Genomic DNA, 17231 nt, shown 5'->3' with positions numbered 1-17231 from the left:
AGCAGCGGGTCTAATTGCGGAAATTCCCATCAGTGACGAGAATTACGCTGAAGCCTGGAAGCGTTTAGTCAACCGATACGACAACAAGCGGATACTGGTGAAATGTCATCTCGCGGAGCTCTTCGACACTCCTCCGATGAAGCAAGAATCGGCAGAGGGACTGCTGAACCTTGTCGACCGCTTCGATCGGAACATCGCCATCCTCAAAAAGCTTGGGGAACCAACTGGCACCTGGAGTACAATCCTCGTCTATCAGCTCAGCCTCCGCTTAGACCAAAACACACTCCGTGAATGGGAAAACCATATTGTTCGCAATGTGATTGCGAAGGAAGAGCCGCAGAACAACCAGATGCCAAAGTACTCGGATATGGTAACGTTTCTGCAAGGTCATGCTCGCGTTCTTCAAGCCCTCGCTCCAAATCTTGGTCGTTCCCGTGAAGTCAAGGCAAGGTCTTTACCGAAGCATTCAACGTTGCATGTTGCTCAATCGTCGTCTGGGGAAACAGCAGCCGGTCGCAAGTGTTTGCAGTGCGGAAGCGATCATTTTCTGTACCAGTGCTTCAAGTTTCGAAAACTTTCTCCAAGACAACGATTCGATTTTGTGAAACAGCATCACCTGTGCTTGAATTGCATGAAAACCACTTCGCATGGTTGCAAAGATTGCTCTTCGGATGGCTGCAGAAAATGCAAGAAACGTCATCATACGCTCATCCATCTGCAACCGTTGGAGTTGAATTGTTCAGCATTGTCGTCCAACACCAACAGCAGTCAACAATCTTCGCCTGCCTCCACCTGTCCACCTGATTCCGCTTTGAACCATCCTACACCTGGCCCTAGTGGATCAAACTCTACCTCAACTCTTGTGTCCGTCCATCAGTCAGCATTAGTACCAGTCACACACCTGTCCACTTCGCCTCAGCCACAATCGAACCCACCTGCGGCGCTGGTGGCACACTCGGCGAAGCTTCCCAACGAAACAGTTCTACTGTGCACGGCGCTGGTCAACTTCGAGGACAATTGTGGAGCTCGGGTCGTTGCTAGGGTTCTCTTGGATAGCTGTTCGCAATTCAATTTGATGACAGAGTCCCTTCATCAACGTCTAAAATTACAAGTTTCTCCAGAACACGTCAACCTTGGTGGCGTGGGGCAGCTTGTTACTCCGATTACGAAGGCAGTTGAAACTACAATCTCGTCTCGGATTTCAGCGTTCGAAAAGAAGCTAAAATTTCTCGTATTGAAGACTATTTCTTGTGACCAACCGGTACACACGATTACGACGGTAGATTGGGAGATTCCCAATTGGATAACGTTGGCCGATCCTACATTCTCTACTCCAGGACCGGTGGATGCGCTCCTGGGCGCCGGAACTTTCTTTGAGCTATTGCGTTACGGTAGGATAACTCTCGGTGAACGCTTACCCCTCCTGCAAAGCACTATCCTCGGCTGGATTGTCTCCGGTGAATGCTCGAATCAATCTGCTTCGCCAATCCAAAGCTGTTTTCTCACCCAAAACCAAAAACTTGAACAGTTGGTGGCACGCTTTTGGGACTTGGAACAGTGTTCGCCGACTAATTGCTGGTCTCCAACAGAGAAGGAATGTGAGCGTCACTTCGTAGCCAACGTATTTCGCAACGAAGAGGGTCGATATCAAGTTCGTCTACCAGTGAAAGAAGAACTCCTGCTTCGTCTTCAGAACAACAAACACAACGCAGTGCGTCGGTTTCTCGTTCTTGAGCGGAAACTGAATGCGAACCCCGCACTACGTGCTCAATACGAAGAGTTCATCAACGAATATCTGCGTTTGGGCCATATGCGGGAGATACCACAGGCAGAATTGGCAGCAGAAAACGACGATGTTCCGCAGTTCTACCTACCGCATCACGCCATTCTTCGCCCTGACAGCACGACCACGAAGCTTCGCATTGTTTTTGATGCTTCCTGCAAGAGTGGCTCCGGATTATCGTTGAATGACGTCCTCCTGACTGGTCCAACTATCCAGGACACGATCAACGCAATCGTACTCCGTTTTCGGATGCCAGCTTTCGTCATCATGGGCGATCTCTGCAAGATGTATCGCCAGATCCTCAAGCATCCTCTCGACCAACGACTTCTCCGGATCTACTGGCGAAAGAACAGCGCGGAGCCGATGAAGGTGTTTCAACTCCTGACCGTTACATACGGTACCAGTTCTGCTCCATTCCTCGCTACACGTGTCCTGCAGCAGCTCGCGGAGGATGAACAGGATCGATTTCCTTTGGCGGCGGTGGTTATCCGCAAGGACATGTATATGGATGATCTACTCACGGGATGCGATGATCTGGAGAAGCTGAAGCAACTCTGCTCCCAACTTCTCGGAATATTCGAGAGTGCTGGGATGCAACTCCGCAAAATATCCTCGAATCACCAGGAAATTCTTAACGAAATTCCAGAAGAGTGTCGAGAGACAAAATCGCTCATTGAGTTTGACTCCGAAGCTCCTGTCAAGGCCCTTGGGCTTCTGTGGGAGCCGGCAACTGATTTGCTTCTCTACAAGATGCCGAAGTTCTCCAAGTGTGAGCAATACACGAAGCGAATCATTCTATCACAGACATCCAGTTGCTTCGATCCTCTAGGACTGCTTGGTCCAGCCGTCGTGAAGGCCAAAATCATCCTGCAAACGCTATGGAAGCTGGACTACGACTGGGATCATCCGCTGCCTAGGGCATTCGCAACCGAATGGGACGAGTACCAGAGTCACTTCAGCCGATTGCAAACTTTTCGATTTCCTCGGCATGTTCAGTCGCTGCGTCGCCCTTCCGTTGTTGAAATTCACGGGTTCAGCGATGCATCGGAGCACGCCTACGGAGCGTGCCTGTATCTACGAACGATCGCAGCGGATGGATACGTCACCATTCGACTTTTGGCAGCTAAATCACGAGTCGCTCCACTAAACAACAAATCCATAGCACGATTGGAACTATGTGCAGCGCTGCTCTTATCCCGGTTGCTTCTTTCCGTCTGCAGCAGCATTGGAATCAAGGAAAGCATATTTCTGTGGACCGATTCCACAATTGTGCTCCACTGGTTGTCGGGAAGTCCATCCACCTGGCAAACGTTCGTGGCGAACCGTGTCGCTGAAATTCAGGAGTTAACAATCAACTGCACCTGGAACCATGTGCCCGGCGAAGAAAATCCCGCTGATATCATCTCACGGGGCATGGATGTGAGTCAACTTTTGGACGATTCACTTTGGTGGAATGGACCACTGTGGCTCGGTGCTCCTAACCTTCCTTGGCCGCAGCCACCAGAAGATCTCGGCCGACTGAAGGAAAAGGACCTTGAAGCTAAAAAGGGAATAGCGCTTCCTATCACGGAATCGCAAGTAAGCGATATCATAACTCGGTTTTCGTCATTTACCGTATTCCTACGGATTGGTGCACTCTGCAGGCGTTTTGCTAATAACTGTCGCAGCCTTGCAGACCGTCGCAATCAGCCAACCATTGCTCCTGCGAAAACCTATCAGTACGGTCCGATCACTGTACAAGAGCAAAATCAAGCTCTGCTCGGAGTGCTTCGCGTGATCCAACAGGAACACTTCCCGTCCGAAATTGCCGCTCTTCAAGCCGACAGAACTGTCCCGCACTCGTCAAAGCTACGCTACCTCAATCCGGAGCTCCGTGCTGGTCTTATTCGAGTTGGTGGCCGGCTCGAACACGCCGGAGTCACTAGTGACGGGAAAAACCCTTACGTACTACCGTACAAGCATCCGCTAACCTGGTTGATTGCTGATTCTTTACACCGGCAGCAGCTACATTGTGGCCCGCAACTCTTGTTGGCAGTCATTCGTCAAAAATTCTGGCCGTTGAGCGGCCGGAACCTCGTTCGAGATGTAGTACATTCGTGTGTCACCTGCGTGAAGGCCCGGCCACGCAATCTTGTACAGCTGATGGGGTCGCTGCCAGCGGTTCGTGTCACACAGTCCTTCGCCTTTGAAAACGTTGGAGTCGACTTTGCTGGCCCATTCTATCTCCAACGACCAAGCCCTCGATCTGCACCGACGAAAAGTTACGTGGCTGTCTTCGTCTGCATGGCCACAAAAGCATCGCATCTGGAGCTGGTCAGCGAGCTAACGACAGCAGCATTCATCGGCAGCCTTCGTCGCTTCATAGCCAGGAGGGGTCGGCCACAGCACATTTATTGCGACAATGCGACTAATTTTGTGGGCGCTGGACGGGAACTTCGCGATCTATTTCGCTCGCAAGGGCATCGCCATGCCGTTTCCAACGAGACCACCTCCCAATCGATCCAGTTCCACTACATCCCGGCCAAATCACCCAATTTTGGCGGGCTATGGGAAGCTTGTGTCAAGTCGATGAAACATCATCTACGAAGAGTCATTGGAAACGCTTTCTTGCCACGCGAAATCTTTAGCACCATCCTAGCGCAAGTCGAAAGCTGCCTCAACTCCAGGCCCATCACACCGCTTTCCAGTGACCCAAACGATCTGCAAGCCCTAACACCAGGGCATTTCTTAATTGGGCGGCCTCTGGATGCCTTGCCCGACCCCGATTACACCAGCCTTCCTGAGAATCGTCTACGCTTGTGGGAACGAGCTCAACGCCACACGCAGCACTTCTGGCAAAGGTGGCACCGTGAGTACCTAACAACCCTACAACAACGGTACAAGTGGTCATCCGTAACCCGCAATCTGGCTGTCGGGTCGATGGTCATGATCCAGGAAGAGTCCCTCCCAGTCCTGAAATGGTCCCTGGGGCGAGTGGTAGACATTCATCCGGGCGCAGATGGAATGGTGCGCGTAGCCTCTGTCAGGTTGCCATCCGGAACCGTGACGAAACGCTCCATTTCCAAGCTGTGTATCCTGCCAATCGAGGTTGATCCAGCACTACTTCCCGATCCAAGCGCAGGTCCCTCGGTCGCACCGGAAAACTCCACAGGATCAACAGGTGATCCTGGTAACCTCAAGGCCTCTGCAGGTGCAGCAGGCCCAGCTATAGACGCAGTCTTAAGTGAAGACGAAGAATAAATGTTTAATGTTGAAATGTAATTCAAGGTGGCCGGTGTGTTAGTTAGTTCGTTTAGGTCAAATCCTTAATTCTATATTTGTTTAAATACCATTGCTTAAAAGTAAACTTATAACTAGATACATGCACTTAAAAGTATTTATATTAAAATCCTACTCCTAAAGTAAATTATATATAATCGTTTTCGCACCACCCTAATACCTGTAAATCGATGTCGGCCTTTGCCTTATATACTTTCACTGACCCTGGACTATCACAATAGCCTATTCTGTGATAGCCGACCAACACCAGCTTCTCTGGCTCTCTGGATAGTAGGTAGTGATCGAGTAGAGTAGAGTAGTAGCCGAGATCTGAATATAGTTCAGTTGATCTCCACCCGGTCACCGATCTGGACGTGCACACGTTGCTATCGGTCGAATAAAAACACAATCATATCGTTTCAAGGAAAACAGATTAAGATCATTCTCGGTGGAAGAAAGTTTAACTTCTCTCGTTGCCTACAATATTGCCGTGTCGGTGGAGTCGCGAGTTCCCCGCGAGTGTCCGCAAGTTTATTCAATTCTCGTTTCGAACACCACCATTGATGCCGCCGTCTCCGTATTCTACGACAACATCTATAAAGTAATCCAAGATACTGTTCCGGTGAAGACACGAAAATCTTGTTTGCAATTCCCTTGGTGGAATCCTCAATTGCGTAATCTGCGTAACCGTTTGCGTAAAGCTCAAAAACGTTTCTTTCGTTCCCGGACCGCAGAAAAGAAGTATACAGTGCAGCTAGTAGAAGCAGAGTATAATAGTTTGCAGGAAGCTCGCTTTCGTGAGTACGTCGACAACCTCCAGAGGGAAAATCCATCGTCGTTCTGGTCTCAACTCTCGGAAAAGATCAGTTGGTATTCCCGTGGACGTCACCTACGGTAGTAGAAGCTCCACCACCGACACCGCTTCTGTTGACCTTTTCGATGACTTTTTCCGAAGTGTTTTCGAACCCGATCAAACTCCTCCTCCGCAGCAATACATCTTTAGTCAAGACGCTATTCTCAAAGCTCAGTCGATCTTTCGAAAGGTCCAGGCCCGTACCGTATTCCACCGTCTTTCGTCAAGAACTGTGCAGCATTGTTGGTCACTCCCGTTATGTCTATTTTCAATCGATCGCTTAAGTATGGCGTTTTTCCGGATGCCTGGAAGCTCGCCTCAATTACACCAATCTTCAAATCCGGTAACATGCACAAATTGGAAAATTACCGACCTATCTCGATCCTGAACTGCTTGGCCAAAGTTCTCGAAAGTCTTCTGCATGAGAAGTTGTATCCAGCGGTTCAACCCATAGCGCTCGACAGTCTCTAACTTGATGACTTACACGAACACTCATATAGGTAGCATAGAGAAGCGTCAGCAAGTGGACTCCGTTTACATCGACTTCTCTAAGGCTTTTGACAAAGTCCCTCACGACCTAGCCATTATGAAGCTAAACCGCCTTGGTCTTCCGCCGTGGATCGTTGGTTGGTTGGTTCTTATCATCCAGGAAGGCTTTCGTTAAGGTACGTGATTACCCTTACCCGCTCTCACTCTCCGATCATTTTTGATTTCTCTATGAATCAATCGCCGCTGGAAAGGGTTAATGCCATTAAGGATCCTGGGCTCATCTTGGACAGCAAACTACGGTTTAACGAGCACATATCCATGACAGTTGCAAAGGCCAACTCCATGCTAGGATTTTTGCGCCGCAATACTGCACAATTCGACGAAGTGTACGCCCTGAAAGCGCTGTACTGCTCTATGGTCCGCAGTGCTCTTGAATATGGAGTACACATTTGGGCTCCATATCATGCTGTTCATGTACTGCGCATCGAGAGAATCCAGAAACAGTTTGTAAAGTTTGCATTACGACGTCTGCCATGGACAAATCCAGATAGCTTACCTCCGTACGAGCATAGATGTGCGCTTATTGGACTGCAAACACTAACAAATCGCCGAGTCTGCCTCCAGAGGATGTTCATATTTGACATGATTAGTAATCACATTGACTGCAGTTGCTTGCTCGGGAACATCAATTTCCACACTCTAGCTCGCCGTCTCCGCAACTACTACTTTCTGTGGACTCCCGGACATCGTACTGCTTACGGTTATAACAATCCTCTCGATAGATGTTGAAGACTGTTTAATGATGTGTGTGATGTTTTTGATTTTAATGTTTTTAAAAATAGTACTAAGTCACTTTGAACAGTTAGTATGGCTAAAATGTCAAAGATGGTGGTTAAATAAATGAATTAATAAGATAACTTTATTGAAGATTAGCGAACTTTCTAGAAAATAAGCGATTTTTGTTGAAATTTGGAGAAATTTGAAGTTCCAGCATTTTTATTCAACTTCAGGGAAATTCGAAAAAAAAACTTCAGGGACTTTGCAGATTTCCAGGGTTCATCGAAAAAATCAAGAAATTTCATAGAAATTCAGGGAATTGCTCAGAGCTTCAGAGAACTTAGTAGGAATTCAGAGAACTCGAAAAATTCGGGAAAAATTCGTAATAGCGGGAACTTTGATAAATTTATGGAAACTTCATAAAAGATCGGGAACCTCTTTTAACTTCATGGAACATCGTTGAAGTTTAATGGACTTGGAATATGCCAGGAAATTTCGTAGAAGTTCAGGAAACTTTGTAGAGCTTCTTTGAAATCCAACAAAGTTCATAAAAGATCTGGAAACTGCGAAGAAGTTCATCGAACTTCATAGTAGTTCATCAAACATTGAAGAAGTTTAGCGAATTATCTTGCAATTCTGAAAACTTCGTAAAACATCATTGAAGTGCAGGGAACTGCCTAGAATCTTCGTAGAACTTCAGTGAATTTCGTCGAAAGGCAGAGAATTTTGGAGAAATTCAGCAAATTTTGTAGAAATTTATCGAACTTCCTTGAGGAACTTCATTGATCTTCAAGTATTTTTATTCAACTTCAGGGAAATACAAAAAAAAACTTCAGCAACTTTTCAGATCTCCAGGGTTTATCGTAGAAATACATGAAACTCAGAAATTCGAGGAACTCCGTAGAGCTTCAGAGAACTCGCGATATTTGGGAAAACTTCGTAGAAGTGGGAAATTCGTACGAGTTTGGGGAACTTCATAGCAGTTAAGGAAACGTTGCTTAATTTCAGGGAATGTCATAGAAATTCGGGGTTCTTCTTTTAACTTCATAGTACTTCTTTGCAGTTTAATGGTCTTGGAATATGTCAGGAAATTCCGTAGAAGTTCAGGAAACTTCGTAGAGCTTCGTAGCAAATCAACGAAATTCTTAAAAGTTCTCGGAACTTTGTAGAAGTGCAGGAACTTCATAGCAGTTCATCGAACATTGAAGAAGTTTAGCTTGCAATTCTGGAATTTTTGAAAAACCTCTTTGAAGTGCAGGAAATTTTGATAATTGTCAGGGAACTTCTTAGATTTCGGTAAAATTTGTGGACGCTCTGCAAATTTTCTTGGAGGTCAGGATGAGAATGATAATCTAATTAGAATTAGAATATATTTAGATGTTCAGGGATCTTCGTATCATTTTGGAGAACTTCATAGCAGTTTGTCAGCGAACTTACTTCAAAAAAGTTTAATGAACTTCCTGGATGTTTCTGGAACTTTGGTTCATTTCAGGTGGAGAATCTTCTCTTGTTCTACGATATTTGCCAAACAACTTCAGGGAAGCTTAGAGATATTTAGAGCAGTTCCAGCTATTTCAAGTGAATTCCAGGAACACCACCCGGAGAATGGCGAGAGCTTAAGGGAAGTTCTGTGACCTATTGGAAAGATTAGAGGTCTTCAGGGCGGACTGTTCTCGCTGTTTGTTTATAAAACTCCACTGAAATTATCTGCATTTCCTTTTCATCCTCATATCTTCTGAATTTCTAACAATTTTAGTGAAGCTAGTGGGACTCACTAGCTTCACTAAAATTGTTAGAAATTCAGAAGATCTGAGGATGAAAAGGAAATGCAGATAATTTCAGTGAAGTTTCATAAACAAACAACGAGAACATAGGAGAAGTTTTGAAAACTTAATGAAGATATTGGGCATTTTATGAAGTTCTGAGAGCTTCAGGGAAGTCAACTAAACTTCAGAGATGTAGAGAGATCTTGTAGAAACTTTGATGAAGTAACTCAGAGAAGCTAGGTCTAAAGATCTTTGGGGGATTTCAGGGGTCTTAAGGACTGTTCCAATAACTTTAGGAAACTCCAGACTTTCGGAGGAGTTTAAAGATCTGTAAGTGCAAGATTCAATAAATGGTCCCCAGTGGTTTATTTTTCCGGAAAATTGAGACGGAGTTTTCAGATTTTCCTAGACATCAAGTACTTTCAAAATTCATAACTCATCATTATTGAGGAAGAATGTATAGTGTAATCATAAGAAAAGTTATCGCAGCAATTCATTAAAAGCGTAATTTGAAAAATAATTTGCACGAAAATTATCACATTGGAGAAAACGTGCTAGGAAAAACAGGATTTTTTTCTAATGAGAGAGAGTACTTCAGAGAACTTAGAAAAACTTCTGAACGACTTCAAGAACTTCACAGAGCTCAGAAAAACTAGGGAAGTTAAAAGGTTTTTAAGATACTTTGATTTTTTTTTTCGGAGCACTACCAAGAACTTTGGCGGCTTAGGGAGGCTCCGAGAAAATCAAGCCAGATTAGAGAACCAAATGGCAGTTGACCAGTTTCACGCCAAATGAAGAATCGGAAAAAAAAATCGACGTTCTCCGGTTCTTCGGCTGCATAATTGTTTGTTATGGGCAATGATTCATATTTTTGCTAATATTCAGCCATTTTGGATTTTGTTAAATTTTTAAAATAACGTCTTTGAAATTTTTCAAAAAAATATTGCATGGAAACGGCAATCCTTTCAAGCTTTTGTCTTGCGACCTTTTGTTTTTTGACCTTTTGTCTTTCATCGTTTATCAATTTCGACCATTTATCTTTCGAAATTTGTCTTCCGATCTTTTGTCTTCCGACATTTTGTCTTTTGACCTTTTGTCTTTCGACCTTTTGTCTTTAGACCTTTTGTCGTTCAACCTTTTGTCGTTCAACCTTTTGTCTTTCGACCTTTTGTCGTTCAACCTTTTGTCTTTCAACTTTTAGCCTTTAGACCTTCTTTCATTCGACCTTTTATCTTTCGACCTTTTATCTTTTGACATTTTGTCTTCCGACCTTTTGTCTTTCGACTTTTTATCTTTCAACCCTCTGTCTTTCGACCTTTTGTCGTTCAACCTTTTGTCTTTCAACTTTTAGTCTTTAGACGTTTTGTCTTTCGACTTTTTATCTTTCGACATTTTGTCTTCCGAACTTTTATCTTTCGACTTTTTATCTTTCAACCCTTTGTCTTTCGACCTTTTGTCGTTCAACTTTTGTCTTTCAACTTTTAGTCTTAAAACCTTTTGTCTTTCGACCTTTCATTTTTCGACATTTTGTCTTTCGACATTTTGTCTTTCGACATTTTGTCTTTCGACATTTTGTCTTTCGACATTTTGTCTTTCGACATTTTGTCTTTCGACATTTTGTCTTTCGACATTTTGTCTTTCGTCCTTTTGTCTTTAGAACTTTTGTCGTCCAACCTTTTGTCTTTCGACCTTTTGTCGTTCAACCTTTTGTCTTTCAACTTTTAGTCTTTAGACCTTTTGTCTTTCGACCTTTTATCTTTCGAAATTTTGTCTTTCGACCTTTTTCTTTCGACTTTTTATCTTTGAACCCTTTGTCTTTTGACCTTTTGTCGTTCAATCTTTTGTCTTCCAACTTTTAGCCTTTAGACCTTCTGTCATTCGACCTTGTATCTTTCGACATTTTGTCTTCCGACCTTTTGTCTTTCGACTTTTTATCTTTCAACCCTTTGTCTTTTGACCTTTTGTCGTTCAACCTTTTGTCTTTCAACTTCTAGTCTTTAGACGTTTTGTCTTTCGACTTTTTATCTTTCGAAATTTTGTCTTCCGACCATTTATCTTTCGACAATTTATCTTTCAACCCTCTGTCTTTCTACCTTTTGTCGTTCAACCTTTTGTCTTTCAACTTTTAGTCTTTAAACCTTTTGTCTTTCGACCTTTTATCTTTCGACATTTTGTCTTTCGACATTTTGTCTTCCGACCTTTTATCTTTCGACTTTTTATCTTTCAACCCTTTGTCTTTCGACCTTTTGTCGTTCAATCTTTTGTCTTTCGAAATTTGTCTTCTGACCTTTTGTCTTTCGACCTTTTGTCTTTAGAACTTTTGTCGTTCAACCTTTTGTCTTTCGACCTTTTGTCGTTCAACCTTTTGTCTTTCAACTTTTAGTCTTTAGACCTTTTGTCTTTCGACCTTTTATCTTTCGACATTTTGTCTTTCGACATTTTGTCTTCCGACCTTTTGTCTTTCGACTTTTTATCTTTCAACCCTTTGTCTTTCGACCTTTTGTCGTTCAACCTTTTGTCTTTCAACTTTTAGTCTTTCGACCTTTTATCTTTCAACCTTTTGTCTTGAGACCTTGTGTCTTTCGACCTTTTAGTCTTTCGACCTATTGTCTTTCAACCTCTTGTCTCTCGAACTTTTGTATCTCGTACTTTTGTCTTTTGACCTGTTGTCTTTCAACCTGTTGTCTTCGACCTGTTGCCTTTCGAGCTTGTGTCTTTCGACCTTTCATCTTTGGATTTTTTGTCTTTCGACATTTTGTCTTTCGACTTTTTGTCTGCTTTAAATTTTACTCAGTTTTAGTCTCTTTGCGAAACGGAATCAAGTGGAAAAGTGTAAACTTTTACTTTTTTTTCCTTCAGGATACTTTTTGTGATGTACTAAATCCTTTATTTTATAAATAAGTGTCTGTCGAGCATCTCTCGAAGGAGGCAAAATTGTATAAAATCATATCTTATTTTTAAGAATTCGTTTGATGTCATGACAAATCAGTTTCAGAATATTTGAATACATCAGCTTTTCGCCTTTCAACCATTCGTACTTCGACCTTTTGTCTTTCAAACTTTTGTTTTTCGAATTTTTGTCTTTCGACCTTTTGTCTTTCGACCTTTTGTCTTTCATACTTTTATCCCTTTCAACCTTTGTCTTTCGATCTTTTGTCTTTCGACTTTTTGTCTTTCGATATTTTGTCTTCCGACCTTTTGTCATCTGATCTTTTGTCTTTCGAACTTTTGTCTTTAGACCTTTTGTATTTCGAACTGGTGATTTCGAATTTTTGTCTTTCGAACTTTTGTTTTTCGACCTTTTGTTTTTCGTCCGTTTGTCTTTCAACCTTTTGTATTTCAACCATTGTCTTTCGATCTTTTGCCTTTCAACATTATGTCTTTCAATCTTTTGACTTTTTGTCTTTCAATTTTTTTGTCTTTCGACTTCTTGTCTTTCGACCTTTTGTCTTTTGACTTTTTCGCTATATAGGCATTTACGGAATAGACACAACTAATAGAACCTTAAAATCCTAGAATCCTTGAGGGTGAACCCACCATGAAGATGGCGATCTTCGAATAGTGAATACTCATCTGAACCTATGCGTATCTTCGGGATGCAGTTGACGAGTAGAAGCAGTTTTTGGAAAATCATTTTCAAATCTCATTAATTTAGTATTCCTGAGCAAATACCAGTTCCCGTATTTTATTTTACGTGGCGAACTCTCAGTTTTACACCCTCTTTACGTGCGTCATTCACTTTTACGATGCCCTCATCACACTCACATGAAGTGAGAGTTATTCAGCCCAGGGATGCCAGGTGTATCTAGAAAAAAAAAAATCTTCAACGAGATCGACGAAATATCTTCTCCGCAACTTTTAAAATTTGGGTAGGTGTTTAGTATTTGGGGATTACTAAAACTGAATCTTCCCAGAAGTTCGTTCATGTTAACAGCATCATTTGATTTCAGAGAGCTTCGTAGACGCTTGGAAAACTTAATATAATTAAAGAGAAGGTTGAAGAATTTCAAGGAATTTCCTAGATCTTCATGAAGCTTCGTAGATCATTCGAAAATTTATTAGACATTTATTGAACTGCGTAGAAGTTCTGAAAACTTTCTAAAAGTGCAGCAAAATTTATAGAAGTTAAGCTAGCTTTGTAAAAGCTCAGCAGACGTTTTAGAAGCTCAGTGAATTTCATAGAAATTCAACGAATGTTGTAGAGCATCAGCAAGTATTGTAGAAGTTCTGAGAATTGTATTGAACTTCATCAAACATTGTTGAAAATTGGCAAACTTTAGAGAAATTGAGCGATTTTTGTAGAAATTTGGAGAACTTAGTTCAGGGATTTTTTCTGTAACTTCATTGGACTTTTTGAAACATCAGGGACTAGGTGAATGTTCATGGGACGTCGTTAAGATTCGGGAAATTTTATATAACTTCTGGCAACTTCGAAGAGATTCAGAAAATTTCGAACAAGTTTGGGGAACTTTGTAAAATTTTAAATAACTTCATTGGAGAATTATTTAAACTTCAGGGTACTTCGTTGAAGTTTAATGGACTTAGAAGAATAGATCAGGAAACTTAGTAGATCTTCAAGAAACATCGCAGATTATCAATTACATTCTAAACAAATCAGGGAACATTGCAAGAGTGCAGCGAACTTTTAAGTAATTCCGAGAACTTTGTAGAAGTCAAGCAAATTACGCAACATCATACAAGTGCTGGTATTGTTTTTAAGGTTCAAGGAAGTTTGTAGAAGTTCAGCCAAAAATTGCTCCGAGAACAGTTAAGGGTATTTAGTAGAGGTTCAGGGAATATCGTAAAAAATCAGTATATTTCTTAGAACCAGTTGCAAATGCTCATTACAGCTAAAATGCTACCTTCTAAATTTTTAAACTATGAAATATTATAACAATATTTTTATATGCAAGATGCATGAAAAGGAGGTAAAGATTGTGTATGACACATGAAACCTTCAATCAAAGTGTGTTGTTACTTCGGAAGTGAAGTTTACGATTTTCAAAGTTGGGAGCAAATGCTATACTTATTTCAACATGATGCTTTAGTGTGATAATTAATAAGCTAGAAAAGGTTCCTAAGAGGATACATTGACAGTTCCGCTAGAGTACGGCAGTGTGAAAAATGATCAGAATTTGAAATTGAGCGAAGGGCCATTAATGTGACAATACCAATCAAACGCACACTCCTTTATCTAGCTCATACATTGATGGATGAGGGGATTTGAGGTATTTCCTCAAATCCAAAGGCAAAAAGTGCATACTTGACTTGATCATATACTGTCTGCGGTTGTGGAATAGTTCTAGCGACGTTTATCACTACCTAAAGCCCCATGTTGCATTAGAACACATCAACGCCTGGAAATGCTTTCGGCAATGCGTACTCTTTTGCCTGTGGATATGAGGACACTAATCCAGGCCTCCACCGTTTGACAAATTGTGAATTACAGAACTGTTCAATAAAAGTTTAAAAATCAGTGAAAAATCCAATAATCAGTAATTAGTTCAGTTTACAAATTGTATTGATTTCTCACATGTAACGGTCGTTTGTAAAATTTACCGACTTGTTCTTCTATTCAAAAACCCGGTAAAATTTTACCAACTTCGGGAATCTGGATGGAACTCAACTAGCTCGTTTCGCATTTTTTTTTTGTGAAGTAGGTTTGTAGAGCAAACACAGAATTCTCTTTCGGAATCGATTGCTGCTCTGTGTCGCACATCTCGTTCTGGAATTTTAATTCCCATTTCGTTCGCGATTTTTGCATAGCTAGTTATTCGCTGCGAAATGATTTTCTGAAAAACAACGAAAGAACTTTTTTTAAATGAAGCCAATTCATATTCTGAAAAAAAAAAAGTCGTTTTCCAAACTGAATTGCAGATCAACAAGCACTCAATTAATGCCTTCTGCGAAAATTCCAGTCCTACTCAATTGAAAAATTGTTCCGTAATTGCTTTGTAGTGGATTTATTTTCGACATACGAATCCTCATGATTGATCGTAAATATTTTTAATGAAAGTCTCACTTCTGCATATCAAACCAAATAAGGCAGCCACAGAAAAAAAAAATTGAATTGAGGTGTTTGATTTCCACACTCTGTCCTATTTGCTTTTGTGTTAAATTCCCATCTGTGAAAGGGTTTTTTTTTTATTCGTTTAATCACAATTCAATAGCACAATGTTGACCAAAGTGAAATATTTCCGGACAAAAAAGGCAATGAATTTATCCCTTTGCCCATTTTTTTTTTCTTGTGTGCGGTAGTTTGTTTTATTCATTTTGTTGAATTGTTTGTACACACTCAACGGGGGGGTTGGGTCTTTCATGGACCAAATCAAATATTCATCCCTCTCCGCTGTGTCTGGGGCAGGCGGGTGTCATTGGTGTAGGGCATTATTGCACCCTGCCTGGGCCACCCTGTGAGCTTTGGTGAGCTTCCGACGTACAATCCGGTGGAAAGTTTTTTGTGATCGCAAACCTACTGGAATGGACATTTTGGCATACCAAACCGAGCAACAAAAAAGGAAACCAAAGTTGGAAATCAATTATGCAACTTTTTTTTCCCTATAACTTCCCACTGGCTGCGTAGGCTTGGCAAGTTGATCAACATTTATCCGTCTTTTTTTTTGTTCGCTGGAAATAGCAGACGTCAAAAACATGACCATCAAGTAGGTAGGTACCACTCATTTCTCCTGAAAAGTTTTCTTTGGTTGAGAATGGATTTTTTTAAAGATTTAAGAAATTTGAAGGCCTCTTGAAGTTCTCCAAGCAATATTTATTTGGAAAGAAATTATGATGGATCGTAATTTTCAATTTCCATCGGCTACTTTTTACGAGGCATATAAATCATCCTAAATAAATGTATCTCCATTCTGTCGCCGAGGGCAACAACCGAAGCAGCTGCTGCCAAGGCTCACCTCTCACCTTGTTCAATTTAATTGAAAATCCAAATATCATAATTCATGAAGTTTGTTCATTTGCGAACTTTTTCCTACGGCGACGTCTTCTTCTGCTGCTGCTTCCACCACCCTTCTGCCTTCTCGATGCTTTTTTACAGCGCTGTAATCCGTTTTTGCTCGAATGGTGGCTTGTTACTGCGGTCGCATTTCCTCCAGTGATTACCACTTTATCCTTTTAACGATTCACTATGTAAACATTCGCTCCGTACTTGCTTCTTCCTATTCTTATCTGCACCCAGCCCAACAAAAAGAACTAAATGGGTACAGCACTAATTGCCGCTCACAGCAACAGCAACATCAAAACTAATTAGAACTGGTATCCGTTTCACATTCATTCACACACAATTTAGCTCCCCGGGATCCACCAATTCAATTAATGGAAACCACACACACAACCGAAATCAGAACAAACCAACTGCTGTTACACTAACTAAACGCCTACACCAGCCCAAAATGGCACTAATTCGATGATAATTATCACTTAACGATGTCACCACACCCGCGTCGAATGGAATTCCCGCCAAAAACGAGCTTCGTTTGCGACAATCGCGTCCGATCACCGTCCGGTCGCCGTCAGGGTGCAACGGAAACTGATCTACCAGAAGGAAATTTTGCAGAAGGACGATACTATTATTGTACTGGTGGATGCTGCTGGGGGATTCTGAGAGATAGGATTGCACCCAGCCTCCCCGTTTTCCAACTTAGATGGGAGGGAGAGAGCGCCCCTTGGTGCTGCTCTCTTTATCCACAAAAGCTCTACCGTTATGCTTGTCGGACGAGAGTAAAGCTCTGCTCTTGCTCTGGCGAGAGAGGAATTGTTATCACTGCAGTGTAATGCCTTGTTCAGACTACAGAGTTATAACACGTTATAGCGCTATCTTGATGGTGGTTTCTGTGTTGCAATTATTTGACAACCATTATAACATGTTATAACTGCTCAGTCTGGCCAGCGCTTAAGTATCGGTAGACCAGGGATGCATTTAGACCAGCGTTTTTCAATCTATGGGTCGTAACTTTTCCTTAGGTAGAGTGCAGAAAGTCAGACATCTCTGAGAAGGTTTTTAATTTGATACCAAATGCATCTAAATTTAAAATTATTTTAAATTTTAACAATCAAAACCTACTGATGAATATGATCCATGACATTAACAATCCGAATGCCTCCAAAAAACGTGTTCCGGCAAATTAGCAAAGGCATAGCTTAGCCATTTCTTGATGATTTTCAAAAAATGAGGTATTTCTAGAATAGAGTCCTCTACTTTTCCAAAATGCGACTTTTCGCATTTAGTCGTTACACTTTTCTTAAAAGTGTGTTTATGGGTTTTTGCAAATGATTTAAGATCTATAATCTA

General features: G+C 41.8%; 1 protein-coding gene across 6 annotated transcripts in view; it reads right to left on the bottom strand.

Moving 5' to 3' along the window:
* The window catches only part of CASK (peripheral plasma membrane protein CASK), a 225635-nt gene extending 209295 nt beyond the window's left edge, over window positions 1-16340 (bottom strand). For 2 of the 6 annotated variants that reach the window (XM_065239567.1, XM_065239570.1), the window contains exon 1: window positions 15845-16340. In XM_065239567.1, the coding sequence (XP_065095639.1) occupies window positions 15845-15877 (33 nt within the window). In that variant the 5' untranslated portion in view covers window positions 15878-16340. The remainder of the gene's footprint in view (window positions 1-15844) is intronic. The other 4 variants (XM_065239571.1, XM_065239569.1, XM_065239572.1 and 1 more) reach the window with 2 other exon arrangements.
* Between the last annotated feature and the right edge of the window lie 891 nt (window positions 16341-17231).

This window comes from Ochlerotatus camptorhynchus, unplaced genomic scaffold, assembly GCF_037179485.1.
Source record: "Ochlerotatus camptorhynchus isolate MF236.1 unplaced genomic scaffold, CSIRO-AGI_Acam_v1.1 ptg000056l, whole genome shotgun sequence".
Classification (NCBI taxonomy): domain Eukaryota; kingdom Metazoa; phylum Arthropoda; class Insecta; order Diptera; family Culicidae; genus Ochlerotatus; species Ochlerotatus camptorhynchus.
This window is presented reverse-complemented; position numbering and strand designations above follow the sequence as displayed.